At 35.5% G+C, this 24,522-nt stretch overlaps 1 protein-coding gene across 4 annotated transcripts in view; it reads right to left on the bottom strand.

Annotated features, from left to right (window-relative positions):
* Positions 1-24,522, bottom strand: part of SLC12A6 (solute carrier family 12 member 6) — a 98,778-nt gene that overhangs the window by 27,887 nt on the left and 46,369 nt on the right. For 2 of the 4 annotated variants that reach the window (XM_074289169.1, XM_074289171.1), the window contains exons 2-5: positions 15,762-15,806; positions 5,756-5,850; positions 4,322-4,453; positions 3,447-3,593 (exon numbers count right to left, since the gene is read on the bottom strand). In XM_074289169.1, the coding sequence (XP_074145270.1) occupies positions 3,447-3,593; positions 4,322-4,453; positions 5,756-5,850; positions 15,762-15,806 (419 nt within the window). The remainder of the gene's footprint in view (positions 1-3,446; positions 3,594-4,321; positions 4,454-5,755; positions 5,851-15,761; positions 15,807-24,522) is intronic. The other 2 variants (XM_074289170.1, XM_074289172.1) reach the window with 2 other exon arrangements.

Genomic DNA, 24,522 nt, shown 5'->3' with positions numbered 1-24,522 from the left:
CAATAAAACATTTATTAATCATTTATTATCACTTTTATTATCACAGTACCTAGTATAGTTCCTGGCATATGATAATGCTTAATAAATGATGACTGCTTGACTGAATGCAATGCACTAATCTATGTGTTGTAGAGGCGACAAAGAATAAAACATTGTATCTGCTCTCAATGACTTTATGACCTAAAAGTAAAGATGACAGATGACTTAAATAACTATAATAATGTGATAAATGTATATTAGGAAGTACAAAGTGCCTTATATTCAAAGGAAGGGATTCAGAGAAGGAAAAAAAAATCTTCCAATTTAGGGAAGGCAACAGTATGGTGAAATTTGAGATGAATAGGACCTGAAGGATGGACAAATTTTAACAGGATAAAATTAGGAGACTTCCAAAAGAAAGGAACAACACTAACAAAAAATATAGAGGGAAAGTAGAAGGCATATTTGGCTGAAAGATTTGATTTGTTATATACTGAAGAGTAATGATAAATAAAGCTGGGAAGGTTGGTCTCCTAGATTTTTAGAAATGAAAATAACTTTTGAAATAAGATCATAGATGTTAAAGCTGAAAAGGACCTTAGGGACTTCTCTGTCACCTAACTCAAAGATATGAAAATTAAGGCCTAAATAGTGATTTGCCCGAGATTATGATTATAACTCAGTTCTGTTTCCTAGGTTCATGCTCATACTGATAAAGTTTAGATTTAGGGAACCAAAATGAGATTAGGGTTTCTGGTGGTCAGAAAGTTAAATGATAAGGTCTAGTGGCAGGTTTTGAGGTTCAGGGAACCAAATAGAGAGGTTTGGCTCCCCTATAACTCTGGGATTCAGCCCAAGGATAGGGAGTTTTGGGGACTCCCTTCTGGTGGCACAGAGATTCTCTGTAAAGGAATTTACAGACCAGAAAACCTAGATTGATAAAAGAGGTTTATTATGGGGATTGGAAGTAAAGTTGGAAATCCTGACAGAGAGGCATAAAGTCTCCTTAGGAAAATAGGTGAGGGTAAAAAGAGTGTGGTACTGGAAAAGAATATTATCCAGTGGGCAGAGGCTCCTTGGATCCCAAGCATAGCATATTTGGAACCTCTGCAAAGAGAGGATTTTAGTTTGGCTCTTTTATATTGAGTGTCCTAGTTGGGGCTGGGAGAGCCCTGATCTCCTATTGGAATTCAAAGGGCTGTTTTTTGACCAGGATTTGTAATTGAATCAAAGGGTCTGACATCCTGGAAAGACAACTTGTCTGGGGAGGATATGCCTCAGTCAGGAGGGGCTAAGAATCTGTAAGGAATCATAGATCAATAGGAAATACAGTTTCTTAAAGGGATCACAACCCACTTCAATACTACTACACTGTATAACTGGGACCAGCCTGTGAAGAGATTAGGAGTCTATTTCCTTAGGAGATGAGAAACCACTGAGGAATTTTTTGTTGTTGTTGCTGGAGAGAAGTAACATATTATTAGAACTGTGCTTTTAGAAACATTATTTTGGGAGAAGTATGGTAGGTGTATTAGAATGGGAGGAAAATTTAGAGATAATAGACCAAGATAAGAAGTAATGAGAGTGGGCAGCTAGGTGGATAGAGCACCAGCCTTGAATTCAGGAGTTCAAATCTGGTCTCAGACACTTAACACTTCCTAGTTGTGTGACCCTGGGCAAGTCACTTAACCCCAGCCTCAGGGGGAAAAAAAAAAAAAGAGAGAGAAGTAATGAGAGTCCAAACAGAATAAGATCAAGATTGTGAGAAGAAAAAAGGGGACTTAATTTAGGATACATTTCAGAGATCAGCAAGACCAGACATAACTGAAAGGGATAGGGTTTGGCAGAAGACTGATGGTAGGAAACTTTCCTCTGACTCTTCTAAGATTCTATGCTTATTTGTGCAATAATCATTTGTTTGCTATCAACAGACTTAAGAGTTCAAAGTTACTTTGGAGATCAACTATTCTAATTCCTCATTTTATAGAGTAACAGATTAAGTTACAAGTGACATGATTCAATCATCCAGGTAATAAGCAGCAGAGACAAGGCATGAATTCAAACCCTCTAACGATATATTTTATATCCTTATTTATACCATTTCAGTGCTGCTTCCACTTTTGCTATAACTGGTCCACTTCTTTTTCTGGCTTGGAGCACACATTTCCTTAAAAATATCTTTTAATCTATTTCTTGAGAATAAATCATTGTTGATAATGATCTCTGGCTTACTGAAATTCATCAATTTTTTTTATTGATTTTTGGGTCATCTGAAATTATGCCTGTTCAAAAATGACATTCCATGAATTACAATAGGGAAACATTAATGTTAAAAATATTAGTTTCTGTAGCAGAGATTAACTTGGGATCAGTAAAAGCACCACATAATTTTCCAAATGTTATTCAGTTTAATCTCTTACCATCTAATATCTATGCACTGGTAGAATAAGTCAAGAGGCAACCTGTGTTTATCATTTTTTTCCCCCCAGGCAAACTTCTCTTTTTGGTTCTAATAGTGGCTTGGCCATTTACAATTTCTTAATCTATAAAATGAAGTCCATGGACTGGAAGACCTCTAAAAAGCTTTTTGGCTCCAAATCTATTATCCTCTTATGTTTTATGCTTCCAAGTTTTACATTTACAATTTACTATTAATCGAAAGTTCTTCCTTTTTTAGTCCAGTATTCAATTTAGAACAATGCAGTTCATCAATAGTTTGATGCTAATAATAGAATAATTTAAAAAGTTAATAGTTATTAATCCTTTTTAGTGAAACTAGGGATGATGACTAGGGTATGTAGGTAGGCATTTAGACTAAAGGAGCAAAATAAAATTATCTGTTCACATTAGAATTTGCTTGGTACAATTGCTTCACATAAACTATTCTCTGAACTAATTTCTGATCCTTAGAATTAAAGGGTAATACTACTTTAAATGAAAGTGAGTCCCTTAGCAAATTTATTTATTAAAAAAACTACATTTTAAGAAACAAAAAACCATAATTCTTTTGATTGCAAGTTTTTAATAAATAGGATCTATATCTAACTTAATTGAATTTCACCGAATATAATAATACTTACTGAATATATATTACAGGCAAAGCCTTGTGTTAGGTGCCAAGGAACATTAAAGTGAATGAAGATTATATTTCTATCCTTATGGAAGGCACTCTCTATTTTCTTATAAACTTTTCATTTTGAAACTTCTAGAACAGTATATCAAACAGTAGGGACTCAATAATTATTTGACATTACACTTGATTTTGGTATCAGAATGTTCCTCTCTGGAGAGAATCATTGTTCTTTGCTTTAATGTTATTTTGGGGATAAAACAAAAAAATTGGTCAGAATTTAATTCAATTCAATTCAGATAATCAAAAACTGAATTTTGAATCTAATAGTTGTTATATACAGACTTTCAGAAGCACAAGATTCCCAAAATGTCCCAGAATGCCATGTGGGACTTACACAGCAGCAGCAGATGAGGACAATGGCAAAGGCCTGGAGAACTCCAGCTGTGCCCACTACCCAAGTGAGGCGTAGAAAAAGGATCACCCCAAAAATATTCTGTAGGCATGGGAGGTACACACCCATGAAAGTACCCATCTGGGGGCTCTGGAAATAAAAGACATAGAGAAGAAAAACAAAGAAGTTAAATGTCTATTCAAGAGAGAAGGTGCCCTTCCTCCTTGAATGCCCAAGATATATAATCCTTACCTACCATTATAATTTCAACAGCATAAATAATAGGATAAGGAGTTTCCTGGGAAGAACACACACACACACACACACACACACACACACACACACACACACACACACACACACACACACACACACACGAAATCCATACCTTACAGGTGAAAGGTACCCTTCCTTTTATTATAGATAGGTATGTGGTCCCAAACAAAAATCTATATTTTATCAATGAGTCGGTCCTCTATAATTTCATATCACCTGCTTCTCAGAACTATGTAGTTCCTCTCCAAACAGAGATCATCTCCATGAGATAATGGAATAATGACTCAAGTAGAAGGGCTCTTTCCCTTAGCACTACTTAATCTCCATTAGTATTTGGCAAGAAATCCTCAAAAGCAGCCTATAACATGAAAGTTTGGTTTGGAGGCACTTCCTGTCTTCAGAGTTGAACAACAACATTAAGTTACATGTTTTTCCATATTTTTATCTTAAGTGAAACTGATTTTGGTTTTTTAAAAATTAGAAAAAATATCATCTAACAAACCAGAAGATGTAAGATTTCTTCTCTTGTACTATCCTTATATTTTCTTCCTTTCCTATGGGCAGGATTTCTTTTACATACTTGTCATATTCTGGGGCCTTACCTTGGTGGGTTTCTTTTTCCCTTCTGTAATATTCTCTGCTTCTTCATGTTCCTTTGCTCCTTGTGTTAAATTAGTATAATTAGCCATTCGGTTAAGCAATGAAGACACTTTTGGCCTAGTGTCCATCTCTTCCTATCAAGAGGAAATAAGAAATTGGGAAGAATGATGAGCATTAAGTGAATAGCAGAGTAACACAAGGCCTAGAAAACTATAAATTAAGACAATATGCCATAGATTAATTATTTCCAAAACTTTTCCTTTTCCCTCCTTCAATAGGCAAAGAACTATAAATTCAATTCAGAGAATATGACTATAAATACTCTTCTTAAAAGAAAACTAAGGCAAATGTATTTTATGAAGGCTTTTCAACTTAGGCACAATTTAGGAAAAAAAAAAAAAAAAGTTAGACATCTGTGCAAGATTATCCCCTAGTAAGAATACTGAAAACATGACTGTTGTCTATAGCACTATTTTTAAGTTGCTAATATTCCTGGCAATAAGATCAGACTTTTTCATCACTTGAGAGAGTGGGTCTTTTTCTTAAAACTTCATTCTATCTCCTGAAGGTAGTTGAGAGAAGATGGTCCTTTATAAAAAGCAGCACTGAGACAGCAATTGTCCCTTGCTCAAAGTCAGCCAAAGGCAGTGTTGGCTCGATATCTAGGCCAGAGTTCTACAGAGCCTTTCAGAACTAGCTCTATAGTCTCTATTGGGAATAGATAGACAACTAGATCAGAATTATCAGCATAACTCTACTTTCTATGGTGATCTTTTTCTGACATTTCTGAAACAGGTTTTCAAATGGACATAAATTGTATTGCTTTACACACAAGAGAAGAAATGGCACAGTATAGAGGGCTGGCCTTTGAGTCAGGAAGGCCTGTGTTCATGTGCTGTTTCTAACATAAACTGATTATATAACCATTGGAAAATCACTTAAACTCTCATTGACCAAAGCAGTCCCCTAAGATTATAAAGTAAAAGACAAACTGCTGGATTATAAAATCAAGTGAAAGAAGTTTTCATCCTGAAAGTTCTATATATTGATCAAATCTCAGTTATCAATTCCACTCTCACAAATAAGTATTATGGAAAAAGTCCCAGATCAACCCTTTAGGTACTAATTGATCATTGTCATAAGCTATATCTAAGATTTCAGGATTTTTTTATTGTTTAAGTAGAAATGCTAAATCAACCACTTATTTTAAGTGAGATTATAGATGTATTAAATTATTAACTATAATGATGAATTAAAATATTAATCAACCATTATTTTATTAAGTAATAGTACTAAGTTAAACTGAGCACAGCTGTCATTGTTTATTGACAACTAATGGGATAGAAAATACTAGAAAATTCTTGCCAATATTCTCATAGAAGTTTCATGACTGATTACACAGCAATTTCTATCTCTAGTTTTCTCTGAACTATTACCTCAAAGAGTGCCAGGTTTCTGTCAAAATATTCATCCCCCTCTTCAAAATTGGAGTTGTTGAGATAAGCATTTCGAGCTTTCTTATGCCCATCATCTGTTTTAAAGGGAAAAAAAAGGGGGGGAGGGGAAAACAATGAATTTCTTAGTGGGATTCAAGTGCCACAGTGGGATTCAAATGCCAACAAATTAGTGCATCTGCTGTGACATATAAAACATATTTCCTAATAAGAAATAGTGACGAGCAAGTTTTTATTTAAGGTTGCCAAGAATTAGGAAATAGGATTTTTCCTTGAATACTACTAGTACAAAATAAGCCGGGAAGAATTGAACATAAATTATTCCAATGATTCTTCAGGCAGTTGTTTGGAAGACCCTCAGATAATGAAACCTCAGAGCCCCATCATCCAGTCACTATCACCAGTAAACCTCACATTTACATAACACTTTAAGGTTTACAATGTGCTTTCTTCACAAGAGTCCTATGAGTTTGTTTAGTTCAATTATTATCTCCATTCTTAAAGGGAAGGTAAAGGAAGGGATTAAGTATTATACCTACTACATGCCAGGTACTGTGCTAAGTATTTTTATAAAAATCTCATTTGATCCTCACAACAACCCTTCAAGGTAGGTGCTATTATTATTCCCATTTTACAGTTGAAGAAAGTGAGTCAGAAGTTAAATGGCTTATCCAAGATCATATAGCTAGTTAGTACCTAAGGTCAGTTTTGAACTCAGATCTTCTTGACTCCTGACCTAGCATTCTATCTATTGTACTACCACAGTGGGCTGTCTGAGGCACTATCCTACTTTTAATCAACTTTACCATTAATACTGCTAGTGGGTAAAAATCTGTTGTTTCAGACATAAGTTACTTAACAACAAATTACTTTAAAATATATAGATATTTATATATGTATATAGCCATAAACAACAACTGTGATATCCCCAGAATTTTCCATAACAAATCCATGCAGAAAAGCACATACTAGTCTTCAAAGGGGCCTACAAGTTTGTTCACAACAACAATGCACCATACAAATATTAATTTCACCTGATCCTTAAAATAGCTCTGGATGGTATAATTAGCTTTTTCCCCAATTTTGCAGAGGATGCTACTGAGCCTTAAAGGGATTTGTCTATAGTCACACAGTATGTTTCCTGACATCAAGTCCAGGCTCTTTCCATTTGCTTTGAGCTTCTTCCTATATTCTTTTTATTTCACACTGAAATAGAAGATTTTCTCACATACCCAGTTTAAATGTCAATCTCTTTATACTTCTGTATCAATGACACCAACTTTAACCAAACTATTCCCTCCTTAGGTAATAAAATATGATGTACATTTTGCCACTGAGCTATGGGAGAAAATCAGTCCTTGTATTAGGCTAACAGCTCTGTTCAAAGTTATTTCCATTACTAAGCCCCAATGTGCAACAACTTTCTAAAAATTGTGCCTACAGGATAAAGTTTAAGCACCTCAATTTTGCCATTCTTTAATCTTTATACACTACACTTCTCACATAAACCAATCTCCCCTTTAATCTTTCCCTTCCATTAGGCTATATATATCATTGTCCCATTCCATCCCATTTCCTCTAACATTCTGCCCTCTTTTTAAATCACCATGCTCACTTATTTTCAATCTCTGTCTACTATCTTTTTGACTGCTTACAAACATACCTGTCTCCAACATCTTCAACAAATCCTCCTTTATCCTTCCATCCCTGCAATCATCCTCTACCTCTTGTTCCCTTTGTGACAAAACTTGAAAAGGTTATCTGTCTTTACTTCCTCTCCTCTCTCTTCTTAACCCCTTTCAAGCTGACTTCTGATCTCATCATTCTACAGAAACTGTTCTCTCCAAAGTTACTAGTGTTCTAAGTGCCAAATCCAATGGCTCTTTCTCAACTCTCATACTCCTTGAACTTTTTACAACCTTTGACAATGCCCATCACTCTCTCTTTTCCTTGATATTCTCTCTGTTTCAAAGATATTGCTCTTCTACTTCTCTTTCTATCTGTTTGCCCTCTCATTCATTTCCTTTGCTGATTACTCATCTAGTTCATACTCCACAAGGCTCTATGCTAAGGCCTGTATTACTTTCCTTGGTGATCTCATCAGCTCCCATGGATTTAATTATTATCTCTATGCTGAAGATTCTAAAATCTATTATGTGGCCCTAACATTTCTGCTGTCCTCTAGTCTTACAACTCCCAATGCCTTTTAGACATCTCAAATTGGATACCAAGAGATATCTTAAATTCAACATGCCCCCAAAAGAACTCATTTTTCTTCTTGAACTCTTTTCCCCTTCCAAACTTCCCTATCATTTTCAAGAGCACCAACATCCTCCAGTCTCATATGTAATCCAGGAGTCATTCTGGACCCCTCACTTTCTCTCACCCACATAACCAAGACATTGGCAAGATCTGTCAATTTCACTTTTGCAGTATCTCTTGAATATTCCTCCTGTTCTCTGATGTTGCTGCCATTCTAGTGATGGCTTTCATTACCTCATGCCTAGACTATTGTGATAGCCTGCTAGTGGGTCTGCCTGACTCTCTCCCCACTACAATCTATTTTTTTATGTAGCCACTAAAATGATTTTCCTAGAGCATAAGTCTGATCATGTCACCTCCCTCCTCAAGATATCCAGTGGCTCCCTATTACCACCAGAATCACATATAAAATGCTTTGTTGGCACTCAAAGCTCCTCATAACCTAGCTCAACCCCTACCTTTCTAATCTTATACTTTATATCATCCCAATACTCTTTGAACTATTGAAACTGGCCTCCCAGCTATTCATGAATAAGAAGCTCTCTCTCTTGGTCTGGAGCATTTTCTCTGGCTGTCTCCCATGCTTGGAATATTCTTCCTTCTCATCTCCATCTCCTGGCTTCCCTAGCTTCCTTCAAGTCCCAAATGGAATACCACCTTTTTTTTTTCTTTTTAAAAGAATTCCACTTCTCACAGGAAGTCTTTCCCAATTTCTCTTCATTCTAATGTCATCCTTCCCTTATTTTTTCTCCCTATTTATCCTGTAAGCTTGTATGTACCTAGTTGTTTACTTATTGTCTACCTCATTAGATTATAAGATTCTTGAGGGCAGGGACTACTGCTTGTCTTTCTTTGTATGGCCAGAGATTAGCATAGTGCCTGATACACAGTAGGCAGAGATGAGGAGGGAGAACATACCAGGCTTGGAGACGAGCCAGAGAAACTCTGATGATGGAGAAAATATTAATGATGCAGATTAAAGTTAAAAGAGTGTTGTATGTATAATTTTCCCCCCTTTTTTTGGAAAGCCGGTTGTTAAACATTTTCTACCACACTTCTACTATGATATGACTGACAAACAAGTGAAGCATAAGCAATTGAAGCAGACTTGGGATAGCAGTAGGGAAGGTGTTCAGTAAAATGCTTCCCAGTGGAATCAGGAGGATATTTTTAACCTTTGACTATTAAAAAACAAGGATGGAGATAGTATTTACATCAGTGATATTTATATATTTATTAAATGTATTTGGACATAAAAATTTATTTATTCATATATGAAATGTTTATCTATGGGAAATAAAAAGAGTACTGACTTATAGGAGAATTGAAGGTAAATGGCAATTTTGATATCGTGACCACGGGCAAGTTACTTCTCACCTCCATTTTCCTTATCATAAACTAAGGATGTCATAATGCTTGCACTCCTATTCTGTCTGGACCCATTTCCTCCTGTTAAGCAAGGGAATTGGATTCTGAGGTCTCTCAGAGCTCTAAATCTATTATCCTATATAATAAATGTCAGCTATAATTATTTTTTATAGTTTTCAACTTATTTCCTTACAACTATGCTATGATATAGGAAGTAAAAATGGAATTTATATTTTTCAATTGAAGAATAGCATCAGACAATAAGTTTTGCAAAAAGGGCTCCAACTTTCATAGGAATGACCATCACTCTCCAATTCAATCAACTCCAGTGGCTATCACTGGAATATAATTTTTTTCTCTATTTATTCCATAAGCTTGTGTGTACCTAGGTATTTGTAATAATAAGATGGTGAACTTGATGAATGTTGTGTGTCTTGACTGCTCCACTGACAAATCATTCCTCTGTCTCTGTCTCTGTCTCTCTCTCTCTTTACAGACCCCTGTATTTTCTGAGACACAGCAATATTAAAATTAGGCCAATAAATACCCCTAGAGTAACCTCAAAGTGTTCAAGTGAAAGAATCAATCAAATGTGGCATTACTATTTTGTTTTAAGAAAATTTTAAGAAAACCTTCAGCAACCACCCTGATCAGTCAACAGCCATCAACACTGAAGCAAGATCTTCCACCAACAAAAAGATTATGATTTGTTGAAGGATCAGATAATAGTTATCACTTTTTAATAATAAAATAGTTTTAAATTAAGGTATGTAAATTTTCAGACACAATACTGTTACATACTTAATAAACTACATTATAGCATAGACATAACTTTTATATACATGGGGACACCAAAAAGTTTGTGATTCACTTTATTGTAATATTTGCTTTATTGCAACCCTTTTATTGGAACCAAAGCCACAGTATCTCCAAGGTATGCCTCTGTGTGTGTGTGTATCTATCTATATCTATAGCTGGGTATGTGTCTCTATAGATATACATAAATAAATATAGGTATATGTGTATACACATATACATAGTTATACTGACAAATACAGATAGATATAATATAGATAGAGCTAGAGCTAGAAGGACTCTGAATTATCATATTTTTTTTCTCTTATATTTTGAAGTAGTACCTGCTCTTCCCCTCCCCAAGTAATCATCATATTTCCTATTTTCAATTTTATCTTTTTTATTTTGCAATCTATTACACATGCAATGTATATATTGCTTTCTCTTTGATATAATTTTTCAAAGGCTTCTTGTTTCATTGTAAGCAATTTTACATTATTGCAGAGTCACATTCCCTTTACTTTTATCCAATTAAAAAAACACATTCCCATTAATTTAATTGAGGCAATGACTCGATACTCTTTAGTTGATGAATATGTGGCTGATTTCAAATGAATCCAAACTTTATTTCCTACCACATATCTAAAGAAAAACTGAAAGTACCCTTTATGAAATATAAACGTCTCTATAATTTTTTTCTAAAGTATTACTCGATCACTGACGGACAAAGAATTAAACAGAAGTAGTATGGCATAGTAGAAAGACCACTGGATTTGAAGTCAAAGGACCTATGTTCAAATCTTGTTTACTGTCTTAAACAATTCATGTGCCTTTTCTGGGCCTCAGTTAATCATCTATAAATTGAGAAGGTTGACCTGAATGGCCTTTGGGCCTTCCTCCTAACTCTAGTAAACTAGAATTTGATTGGCAGCCCATCCAAAACCACATATCTTATTGGAAAGGTAACAGAAAATGGTCTGTACCTTTAGGGAAAAAATAAACAACTAACCAAATCGCAGCTCCACTTTGCCATTTTATCTTCCTTTCTTACCCAACTAGTGTTTGAACTGTTTTAAAAGACATGATTACATATTAAATTAAATAGGAAAAATCATTGGGATCATTGTCTAATGGAAGAATTTTAGAAATGTTTCTAAAGTCCTATTCCACAATCCTCAGCAATCATCTTGGCTCTGAGTCATTTAGCTAATATTTTTATCTATCTTGGTATAGATCTTGGCTGGGAAATGTTTCTTAAACTGATCTTAACCATAGGTTAGCCTCAAACTGTAAGTTCCTCCTTTTCCTTTTGAAACCTCACCCTGCTTGCTACACAGCTCTGTATATGATCATGCTGGCAGCTTTACTCTTCCATCTTTTGAGTATTCTTTCAGCCTATCCCTGGGACTTGTGGAAGAGGCCTGGTAAGTAGCAGGAGAACAACAGTTACAGGGAAAAGACTGTACTTTGCTGTCAAAATAAATGAAAGGAATGAAAAGGACTATTATAAATACAATTCAACATGTAATGTTTAACAAATACACTAATTCTTCATCTAAAAGGATTAAATTACCCCCCCCCCCCCGAAACAGTACCATTATAGTTACCAAAACTTGTATTGCCAATTATTGAGGCTCCTTTAGGGAGAAAACACTAGGATAAATGAAAAGCTTAAGGATAATAATTATTGATTTATCTTTATCAACTGTTACTTCTAGATCTCATAGACCTTTAAAAAAGGGAAAGAAGACAGTAATCATACCACATTAGTCCTAGCTTAGAGAGTCATTATGATGATGTTTTGTGTGGTTAGTGGAATTGATCCCTGAGGGAGGCAGGCAGGAGGCAAGGTGAGAAACCAGTTCAACTCTATGGTCCCCCACTCTGGGGAGGTCTTCCAGTCTGAAATCCAAATTATGTCAAACTCCTGAGCCCATCTTGCCATGTCCTGTCAGGAATCCCAGTCATGTCCCTGAGGTTAAATTTTCCCTATAACATAAACTTCTGGGCCATCCCAGGGCTGCTGCCCTCCTTTGAGTCAGTCCACTAGGGCACTCTCTTTCTCCTTACCCCTCTTTCCCATGCCACATGGCATCTCCCCTAACTCCACTAAGCTTCCCAACCCTCCTTTTCCTCCTTCCAGCTAACTAACTCTTTTGGGCTGCTGAGTCCCTTTCAGGATGTAGCCTGCCAGCTAAGGACATCCCCCAATTTCATGGGGTGCTTGTCCTTCATATGCTCTCCTACTCTATTTCATATTTGCCTTTCCCAGTAACTATTATATCCCTTCATTTGCCTGTAACTTATTTTCCATAAATAAATCTACCTCTTGTCAAAAAGAATGGCCATTGTGAATTCTTCACATGACTGAACCCCAACTTTTGGTGCCTGCTATCACTTGGTAACAAACCCCACATCATAGATCACATCATTGATAGGGGAGAGGACAGTCTACCCCAACTTACTCAAAGTGGAACAGAAGATTGATTAACTGCTCAAAATGGTTAGGAGTTTTATGCAGTTATTGGTAATTAAAAGCAATTATTGTCTGAGGTTACTCTTTCACAGAAAGGCAGTATCACGTTTGGCCAGCACTAAGGAAACAGAAAACACTCCTAAAACACACACCCCTACAGTTTGTTTGCACTGGACTTAATATCATGTATCAGTGGTGAATAAGGCATTATACCTACTCCTCAACTCTACTGGGTTGGAAGTAGTCAAGTCAAGGACAAAAATCTTAAGGAAAATAGTGGAAAAAATTTGTCAGTTTATCAACACTGAATCTCATATAATACTATAAACACAGAAATCATCAGAATTTAATACAGGTTAAAAATTTGAAAGATCATCCATCAATGAAAGGCATAAAATATGCAACATATAGAAGAAATCAAAGCTAATGTTCAATAAACTCAAAGACTTCAGCTCCTAGATTAGGGGCTCATCTGATAAAAATTTCTTGAAAAACTGCAAAAAGTTTGTCAGATACTGAGTTTAGAAAAAAAGCTCATACATATACTAAGGTAAGTTCCAAATGTATATACGACAAGCATTATGAGAATCATTTCCCACTTGATAAAGGATCAATGGATTAAATGTTTAGTTTTCAAAGAAAAAAATCTAAGCTATCAATAACCATATGGAAAAAATACTTTAAATGACTAAATGAAAATTAAAGCAAGCTCTGAGGTTCCACATAATAGACTGGCAAAGTTGATGAAAAAAGAAAATGGCACATATGGGAGGTTTTGTGGGGAAAAAAAAAGTCACATTAATAAACTGTTGGCAAACCTCTAGATTGGTCCAGTCATTCTGCAAAGCAATTTGGAATTATACTCAAAAAATTACTAAAATGTATATACTTTTTGACTCAGATATCCACTACTTGGCAACATCACAAGGACTCATGTTTATAAAAATATTTATGTCAGCTTTTTCATTAGTGACAAAGGGCTGCAAATTAAGAAAGTGCTCAACAACCGGGGAACAGCTGAACAAATTATGGCATATGAATATAATGGAATATTCCTATATCATGAAAAATGGATTGTTTAGAAAACTGGAAAAAAGGGATAGTTTCAGGAAAATCTGGAATATTTTTATAAACTGGTAGAGAATGAAGTGAGCCGAATTAGAACAACTTATATAATAAATGTAATGCAATGACAACTACAGTTTCAGAAGGGTGATGATAATGTATGTTACCTATCTCCTAAAAGAGAAGTGATGGACTCAAGATGCAAAAGCAGACACGTTTTTGGGCAAGTCCAATGTCAAAATTTGTTTTACTTAGTTATGTGTATTTGAACTAAGAGTTTTGGTTTTCTTCTTCTTTCCCCCTCTCCCCCAAATGATACTTGCAGAGGTGAGAGAAAAAAGATTGTTTAAAACTGAAACTGATGGGTGTGTGAAACTGTAAAATTAACACTCTGAAATTCTGTCCCTTTTGATTCCTGGCTTCCTAGACTCTAGAAACTCTATGAGAGAGTGTGTTTCTCAGACAGGGCCATTTCTAAGGTAAATCACCCCCAATGATAGCTGGATTTCCATTCAAATTCAGACTAAAAAAGCCTTCAAAGTAATTTCAATTGAAAAATCCTGGTCTGATAAACTCAAACTGCCCTAGCTTTCCACCAAGATCTGCTCATAAAATAGGTTTCTGCTCTCTCATTTCTTTGCAGAATGTCCAAAGTAGTATGCTTTACCTCTTTGGCATAGCTCCAGAACCCTGCTTGCTGTGAAGACACTTTCTTCTCAGCAAAAACCTTTTGTTATTTCTCTGCCAGGACTTTGCCACTGAAGAATTCAGTCTTTCTAGCAAAGCTGGCTTCTCATCCAACAATAAACTCTTCAGGTTCATGAATTCTTTCATGAAGGATCTGCGCCAACCAAAAGGGGATTCCCACAACTCTGACTGCCACTAAAACCCCATCAAAACCATTTCCAAAATTAAAATTTTTAAAAAGAATACCATTTGTGAAATATTGCTCTAGGGATACCACCATACTTCTATGTAGAATTTTACAGTTTTCAAAACACTTGCAATCTATTATTTCATTTGATCTTAAAAATATCCTGTGAGCTAGGCAGGGGGGAAGATAGCATTATCCCCAATTCAAAGACAGGTAACCAAAGTTCTGAGGGGAAAAGAGACTACAGTTAAATGACTAATAAACAGAGCCAGGATTAAAACTCAGGTGTTTTGACTTAATTCAGTGCTAGGAAGGGAGATGGTGCCAACTTTCTAAAGTCCATAGATATATTTAAAACAATTTGCATAAGTATATACATTCACTCAGCAACATGTTTCCTGAATGAAAAGGGAATAAAGCACGAGTGTCTTTTAATTTTTACATCAAATTCTGAGACTTTTATAGAAGTAAAGAATATATCAGCTATCTCTTCCACTTTGTCCACTTTTTCTATGTACCCATCCCACCTTTCTCTGACTATCCAAAAATCCTGCAAATTTTCCCCAATTTTAGACACTATTCTTAAAATACAAAGGAAGAATGAGACAATTGATTTACCAGCACATCCTGTTTGGAAGAGAATGGGAAATATAAAGAGTTGCTTAAAATAATGTTATTTATAAAAACACTTTGAAACATTAAAATATAAATAACCAAAACAACAATAACAAAATACCCACCAAATATTCACACAGCAAGGGAGTTGCGAAGTTCAAGATATCATGCAGTATTTGTCTTCTCCCCATTCTATTTAGCATAACCAACAATAGACTCCTTTAAGGATTATACTGGAACCAAGGGGTTCTAATTCCCACAATCATCTAACTATAAACTTTGGGAAAAGATCATTAACAAAGTGGTTTTCTAAATATGGACAAACTGGGCCTTATCAGGGTTCAGGATGATCTCCAAAAGCCCTTACTAAATCATGGCTATGAAAGATGGAAAAAAGTTGAAAATGGTAAGAAAGGAAAGGAAGAAATAAAGAGTTTTAGTGAGGAAACTCAATTCACAACATCTTAAATGTCCAGGTTAGTATAGTCGGGGAGGACCACAGAGAGAAGTTGGTCCTCTCAGCAATACTGTACCTAGCAGCTGGCTGTGTTCCCCTGTGATGGAGTTCTGACTCGGGTCTGAAAAACAAACAATCAAAAAGAAAAGGAAAAATGAATGACAAAAAGAAAAGAAGGAAATGAGCAAATGTTAAAAACTTCCCCCCAAATACATTAACAAAATAAAACAAAGTCATGAAAAGTCTGAATGTAATAATTTTTCTCTATTAAAAAAAAAAAAAAAAAAAGAAAAATGAGTTTCAATTAAAAAATAAAAATCACTAGACCATTCCACTAGAGGTTGGAGGATATGAAAAAAAGAGCTTTCCCAAGAATTTCACAGTACAAATGAATGTATGAAAACATGTTTCAGAAGTATATAGTTAAAAATTTCATTGTTTCACTTCACACCTTGCAAAATAGCAGAGATGACAAAAACTAACCACATTCTATGCTTTACTCCCTCAAATTTTTTAAATTAAGAAACATCATCAAATATGGACATTTCCACAAACAGAAAAACAAGAGTTGAATATGAAAAAATGAACTTCTATTGTTTATGAAAAGCCTCAATTACTAATTTCCTACTCTCCAAACTCTTCCCCTACACCATAAAAGCTTAATAATATATAGTCTAACAAGACAAATTTACACCAGTCCTGTCTGAGAAAGTATCTCATTCTGACAAGGGAGCCCCAAAACTCTCTAAAACTCCTTCAAGGAGAAAGTCTCCTTGAATTCTGGCCTCTGGCCTCAGGACAAACAGCTTCATTCTGTTATCTAAGTGGGGCTAGTTGAGTCCTGAGCTGGAGAATCCCAACCCTATTGAATTGAAGAGACAGACACCCATTCAATTCTAAGATTTTCTATTCAATTCCAGCTCAAATTGAAACCCAGCCCCCATCAAGAGCAAAAAACTCAGCTAGTAAATAAGGCTTCTATTATAAAAAGAGCCAATTTTAAACTCACTCTTTGAAGAAGACCTAACATACCATGCCATACTATGCTATGCCAAGGAAACTTCTGCCTGATGAAATAATATTCTTTCAGCATTATCCTCTCTTTACCTCCTTCACTTATTTCCCTAACAAGACTTTATATCTCTCTGTCCGGAATTTGTCATTAACGAATTCAGTCTTTCTCTTCAGGTATAGCAAAGGCTGACTTTCCAATCTCCATAATAAACCTCTTTTACCAATCTAAGTTTTTGGGTTCATAAACTCCTTTACAAAGAACCTCTGAGCCACCAGAAGGGGGTTCTCACAACTCCCTACCCTGCGCCGAATCTTAGAGGAGCCAAACTTCTTCATTTGGTTCCCTGAACAGCAACCTGCCACTAACCTCATCATTTAACTCCCTGACCACCAGGAACTGTAATCTCATCATTTTGGTTCCCTGACCAAGAATCGAGGGGAGGCTACTCTAAATATAATCACATCAATTCTATACCCATTATATCTATTATAATTATTATTCCATATAGATATATATATATATTGATACACATATGTAAAGGATTATAATTCATTAACTTTTTGCTTAAAGATCCTTGCTTCATCATGTCTTCTGAAGTCATGACTGGTCATTGCACTTGATTTTGTTTATTTCATTCTGTGTCAGTTCATATAAATTTTCCTAGGTTTCTTTAAATCCTATCCCTTAGTCATTCTTGCAGTGAAATAATATTCTAATGCTATATCACAGTTTGTTAAGCCATTCCTAATAAGTAGAAACCACTTTGTTTTGAGGTTTTTTTTTTAAGCATCATAAAAATCTTCTACCAATATTTTTCTACTTATTAGTCCCCTCCTTCTGTCTTTCATCTCTTTGTGGTATATGCCTACTAGTTGGTCCCTGGATCAAAGGGACTGCACAGAATAAAGGCTTCTTGTATACAATTCCAAATAGTTTTTCAGAATGGCTGTCCCCAACATTTACAATTACCCCAACAGTGTATTAGTAGTGTGCCTTCACTTCACTGGCACTCCAATAACTGCCATTTCTCTTTTAGTCATCTTTGACAACTTGATGAATATGATGTACAACCTCAGAAATGTTTTAATGTGTATTTCTATTGCTATTAGTGATTTTAAACTGCAGAGTGAACTGAGGAGTACCAAAAGAACATAGAGAATATAAATAAAAATACACAAACAGAAAAACAAAGGCGGAGTCATTTTTAAGGTTTTTTTAAAAAGGCAATTTTATTTGCATGACATATCACTTTCTATTCCAAATATATCCTTTCTAATTAGGAAGCCACCCTTTGTAAGAAAAGATAAAAAAGACATATTTCAGCAAAACTGATCAATTTGTTACCTCTTTCTACCAGTATATACTAGTATACCAGACTGTTTGATTATCTGTAACCCTGATCTCTATCAAGATGTGACAAGGATACATTTTTTCAGCTCTTTTCCAAATCCAAATTTAAATGATCCTCATAATTACACAGCACTCAGTTTTGTAGGTTTTTTGTTCTTTCCATTCTTAAGAATACTTCCTTTTGTTCCTTTGCAGAGGTCAGATTTGTAAATATAAAACAATGCATATATCAATTTTTTGAAGGTGTTTATCAGGTTTAATGAATTTCTTCTTTTAAAAAATTCTTTGTTTTAAGGGAAGACTTTTTGGCAGAGAGGAGGGGAAGAAATATGAGGAAAATTATGTTGGCACCTTGGTTTCCCTCTCACTTCAGCTCTGAGAACAGCACACCAAGATTAGGTGCTGGCAGGTGGTTCCTTTCCTTTTCTTTCTTTTTTCTCCCTCTCCCTCATCCCTCTCCCTCTCCCTCTCCCTCTCCCTCTCCCTCTCCCTCTCCCTCTCCCTCTCCCTCTCCCTCTCCCTCTCCCTCTCCCTCTCCCTCTCCCTCTCCCTCTCCCTCTCCCTCTCCCTCTCCCTCTCCCTCTCCCTCTCCCTCTCCCTCTCCCTCTCCCTCTCCCTCTCCCTCTCCCTCTCCCTCTCCCTCTCCCTCTCCCTCTCCCTCTCCCTCTCCCTCTCCCTCTCCCTCTCCCTCTCCCTCTCCCTCTCCCTCTCCCTCTCCCTCTCCCTCTCCCTCTCCCTCTCCCTCTCCCTCTCCCTCTCCCTCTCCCTCTCCCTCTCCCTCTCCCTCTCCCTCTCCCTCTCCCTCTCCCTCTCTCTCTCTCTCTCTCTCTCTCTCTCTCTCTCTCTCTCTCTCTCTCTCTCTCTCGTCCTCCTGACTTTAGGGCTGATACTCTATCCACTGCACCCTCTAGCTGCCCTATTATAATCTTTTTCAATTAATAGTCTTTTTTAATGTTTGGTTTGGTTTGGTTTTTGTGAGGCAATTGGGCAATTGGGATTCAGTGACTTGCCCAGTGTCACACAAGTTTGGAAATATTAAGTGTTAAAGTGTCTGAGGCCAGATTTGAAGTCAGGTTCTCCTGACTTCAGGGCTGATGCTCTAAAAAAGGAATACTCTTAAACAATGGCAGGTGACCACCTACCCAATAATTACTGATATCGCCAAAATCTGAATGCCATTATTTGATTATAATTAATACTATGAGTTGAAAACAAGGACGAATCTGGAAATTCATTTTTTCTGGTCTGAATATGCCCTGAAACTAAACATGCTTGGGAAAATTCAGATTTGGCATTGGGTTTAAATGGAAGGGGCATTAATCTGTATATATACTATATGCCAAATTGTGCAGTTAATATCTAATAGCTCTGTTTTGATATATACCAAAACATCTTTCTATTATGTTATTGAATTAGCTTATCTTACTCTCTCCTGCTTAGTTTTAAGGTAATTCCCAGATATAACCAGGTTTGTCCAACATTGGGAATGTATATTAGTCAAAATGACTATAAATTATTCCTCATTTATTACTCCATATTTAAAGCCGCATAATTCTCAAAATGATTATTACATTCCTATTCTCCCATACCCTTCATAAATCAAGCCATTCTTGGGTCATAATAGACACTATTTAATAGTCACAACCAATATTGTGATTGCAAATAAAAGCCAGAAAAACATAACACTAAACTGGGTGACTGAGAACATAATTTCCATTTTTTTCTATTCTCAGGTAAGTTTACTCTGAAAAATAAAATTTAAAATATCTCATATGATAAACATGCAACCCTCTTGTATGCTCAGAATAATTCATCCTGGCTGACTAATAAGGAAAACAGATTTTATCTAATTCCCTTATGCCTAGAGAGTCAAATAAAAAGTCCATGGATTATTTGCATAGGAGAATTACATAATAAAAATCTTTTCAAAGGGCTTGATTCAAAGCTAATCTGCAATTCAGTCTTGGAAGTAGCCTGGAGCACTCAAATAAAATAAACAGACTACAGTCAGCTAGCCAGTATATATGTGTGTGTTTACAGTTGAGACTCAAACTCAACCAAATTTTGTTGACTTCTAGGACAGCATTCCTGCATAAATGAACACTTAATTTTCAAGGAGGAATGGCTTTTTTTTTCTGATCTTTAGGTTTTCACTAGACAAATATCTTGCTGGAGAAAACAGGGCCAATCAAAACCATCGGCATCCTCCAATCATTAATTGTCCAATTGTAGCTGCTAAAATGTGATAGTAGTAGTAGTAGTAGTAGTAGTAGTAGTAGTAGTAGTAATGTCTCATTTTTCAGGATCTTCACAATCTACAGCACAAGCTACTAATCATTCTCTACATAAATGTATCTTGCATTTTCATGATAAAGACCGAGTTAAGAACATCCATCATCAGCATACATCTGAAAAATTATTTCACCTCAGACCTCTTTGAGTATATTTAAAACACCAATCTTAGACACTTGATCTCTAGTTTCTTGCATTGAGGGATTTTCATTTCCTCAAAAGTCAAAGAAGTAGAAGGAAACATGAGGACTTAAAGCTCCAAAAAGCCTGTATTGGCCAAATACCAGGTATAAAAAGGATTATAAACTGCTTTTTCTTGTCTCTCTAATTGGACAAATTCTCATATTGGAGTGACTTATACAGTTGCTCAAGGTATCCTTACATAGGCCTAATAGTCAACATTTCATGCTTATCTGTAAATCCACCTAAGTTCATTACTGGGCAGACAATATCTACACTTTTTCTACAAAGCTAGTATGACAAACTAAGCAAAGTATCTTGGTAAAATTGAGATATTGTATATCTACAGTGTTTTCCTGATCTGCCAGTCAAATATCATTGCCAAAAAGTGAAACTAAGTTAGTTTGGCAAATCTTAGTGTTCATCATATCCCTTTCTAAGGGGTCATAAACTATTTGCTAAATTATCATTTATTCCATAATTTTGGTAAAGATTAAGCATAACAGACAATGATTTGTACTTTATAGAATCTACCTTTTTCTGTATAGCTACATTCTCCTTGGGATAACTTGACTGCAAAATATTAGAATTTTGTTTTGGGGAGTTACCCATCCTTTTGGAACTTTTAACATTCTTATCAAAGTATAATTTATTTTCTAAACTTTTAGTCTACTTTTCCAAAGTCTTGGGCATATTTCTAGATCAAAACATCCACAACTCAAGAAAATTAACTCTTACATGATAGGAGAGAAAGCAACTTGTACTTTGTTAGGATTACTAGGTGAGAACTCAGGTTGTCTGGATAGTGACAAGGTGAGAATTCAGGTTGGACAATTACAAGGTGAGAACTCAGGTTGACTTGATGGAAGGAGCAGGCTCATTGGCTGAGGTGGTTCTTCCCAGAAGCCCTTGCATTATCCCACGCCCATTCTCTGGGAGAATAAAAGAGAGGACTCCCAGAGATAGAAAGAAGACTCTGAATTGCATCAGGCTTGACGGGGCTCTCTGCAGGAAGGGAAGTCACTTCTTTGGACAAGAGTTAACAGTAACTGCCTGGAGACAACGGTTCGTTACAGGAAGAAGAATCTGTCTGAGAGATTTGAGTAGACACAGCAGATCTCTTCCCAGAGAGCGATCCAGCAGCTTCTGGAGACGATAGCTCGCTACAGTACTTGAACACTAATTATTTTCATATATTCACATCAATAAAACAACCACCACCAAAAAAAACCTCAATGTCCTTCCTCCATTCATGTCATGTCATCAAAACCAATTATTTTGAATTGTAACAAATTAAACAACTTACCAAGTAGATTTATATACAACTCATGGGAGCTTGCTATAAAAAATAAATTAACAGAAATATTGGATATTTACATTAAGAGTTTTAGTCAACTAGCCAAGTGCTTGGGGGAAACAAACAAGGTGGGAACAAGATAAAGAAATAGAAGCAGTAGGGAGGCAAAAAAAAACAATAGAAAGGAGAGAACTAGGATAACATCACAGCTATCCAAAGTTGCCTCAACAAGCCAGATGAGGAAAAATAAAAGATGACTGAGAATGAAAAGAGGTGTGTCTGAATTAGCAAAGAATATTGCCCACACAAGTAAGAAAGATGACTCAAACTAATTTATCTGGGCAATCTTCCCTTTGGCCTTGTGACTTGACTCAAGAAAATGGTAGCTAAGGAATCACAGGCAACCTTATCTCATACAAAATTGTACACTTTTTAAAGTATTTGTGCATACTTTGTCCAATCTATCACATGAATACTCTTTGGAAACATGATAACCAGAGTGCTTTTTATATTCCTTATCACAAATCTAATTTTATTAAAACTCTGCAGAAATAAACCATTATTCCCCTTATGTTTCTTCAGAATGCCTCTATTCCCTTGACAATGCGTGTAACCAAATAAGTCTGGCAAAAGTTTTGGTGGCTTCAAATTCGCATTTCTAAAGTCAAGATGAAATGAAGGTGTTATGTGTTTACACAGCATGGAGGAAAAGGACATTTTGCAAATTACTATTACCTCAGATCAGACATGAAAAACATTAAAAATACTTTTTAAAAATTTGAGACACAAACTAATTATAAATAAAGAAGACAATAATGATAGGAATTTTCATAGTTCCATAATTTGTTGATTGTTTTAGGAAATGGTTTATAACATACAATTTATAATTTATTAAATTTTTTCTTATAACCTTGTGAGACAAGCAATATTTATTAAGCTATTTTAAAGATAAGGAAATAGATTCAATGCTATTGAGTGTTGTCAAAGGTCATAAAATCAGTAATTATCAGAAGCGGGATGCGAATCTAGGCTTTCCACCTTCATATGCAATGTTTCTTTGGACCAAAGTTAAAATCATTATATTCTTACAAAAAATTACTAAAGTCTGCAGGGAAATAAATAAATATATATATATATATATACACACCATGACTTGATTACCATAATTTTAGGCTAAAAGCTAAGAAGAATTAGATAAGCAAGAATTTATTCTGACAGTTCAAAGGATTGGGTTCAAATCCCAGCCTGGTTACCTTTTTGACAATGGGGCAAGTCACTGGGTCTCTGGATTTCTTTTTCTTCAATGAGGTAGTAGGGTTGAATTAGATGATCTAAGATCCCTTCCAGCTCCAAATCTATTATTATATGACTCTATTATTATATGACTAATCAATCCTATGGCATTTTGATATCCATTAATTTTTTTTACAAGGCTAAAACCTTAGGAGTCTTGTGATTTTAAGCATGATAAAGACTCTCATCTTAATTTTTTTTAATCTTGAGACTTAAAAAAATTTTTTTTTTAAATCAGCTTCCTCCAAGGGCTGTTCTATATAAGTATGTTCTGAACTATTTTAAGCTATGTTCACACTGTACTGTTAAAATTGTAAACTGCACTTGAAAACCTTTCTTTCTATAAATGAGACATTTGTCTACAACTAAAATTTCAATGTTAATAGCTGCTCAATAAGTAAATGAACCAAATAAAAAAGAAGAGTTGTGAGGTTTTCAGAGAGCCTACAATAATATAGGACTGTATAATTATCATCTTGTTTTCTATTGCTTTTTAAAACAACATCGACTTTTATCTAGAGAACATGAAATCTTTTTGGGTTAGACTAAAAGATAAGTAGGTATCTCCACTTGTATTTCCTAATAGTATTACAAATTCAATATGGCCCAAAGAGAATTAATCTTCTCTAAATTCTCTATTTCTAGCACCCCAGGAACTCAAACTCAGGCACTTACTCTGTTCTTCCCTCTGGAACCCCATTCTATTGTTTGTTTTTTTGCAAGGTAATTGGGGTTAAGTCACAGCTAGGAACTATTAAGTGTCACATTTGAACTGAGGACTTCAGGGCTGGTGCTCTAACCACTGTGCAGCTTAGATGCCTCTCTTTTCTTAACAAATTGTCCTTTATCTTAGGCCTCTTTCTAGGACTTTCTAGGACCAGCTTCTCCTCTACCCCTAACCAATCCAAGACCTTGTTTCCCTGGCACCTTCCTTCTCTAAACCCCTCCTCCCCCAGGTTTTAAAATTGTGGATTCTGAGCCCATAATGGGTCTTGAAACTAAATATGGGAGTTGCAGAATTATGATTATCAATAAATGTTTGATTTATATATCTATTTTATATCTTATGTCCTGGAATCATGTAAAAATTTTTTGGGTTGCCAGTGAAAAAATTTAAAGAAACCCTGCTCTAATCTAGTGAAGCCATCTCAACTACTTCTTTTCCTTCTCTCTGTAAACCTATATTATCTCCTCCAGACCCTGGTTGCTTTTAATTACTGGTGTATGGGATCAGCTATTTTTCTTCTTCATTCAATCTTATTCTCTACCTCAGCACCTGAATTTACTTATGGACTTTATTATATATACTGGTATCCATTTAAACATTTCAGCCTAGTTACAGGAAGAAATAGACAGCTAAATTAAATTAGTGGGAGACCTCAACTTTTCTCCCTCAGAATCAGCAAATTT

Source organism: Sminthopsis crassicaudata, chromosome 2 (genome assembly GCF_048593235.1).
Source record: "Sminthopsis crassicaudata isolate SCR6 chromosome 2, ASM4859323v1, whole genome shotgun sequence".
NCBI lineage: Eukaryota > Metazoa > Chordata > Mammalia > Dasyuromorphia > Dasyuridae > Sminthopsis > Sminthopsis crassicaudata.
The sequence above is the reverse complement of the archived record's forward strand: the minus strand, read 5'-3'. Positions and strand labels throughout refer to the sequence as shown.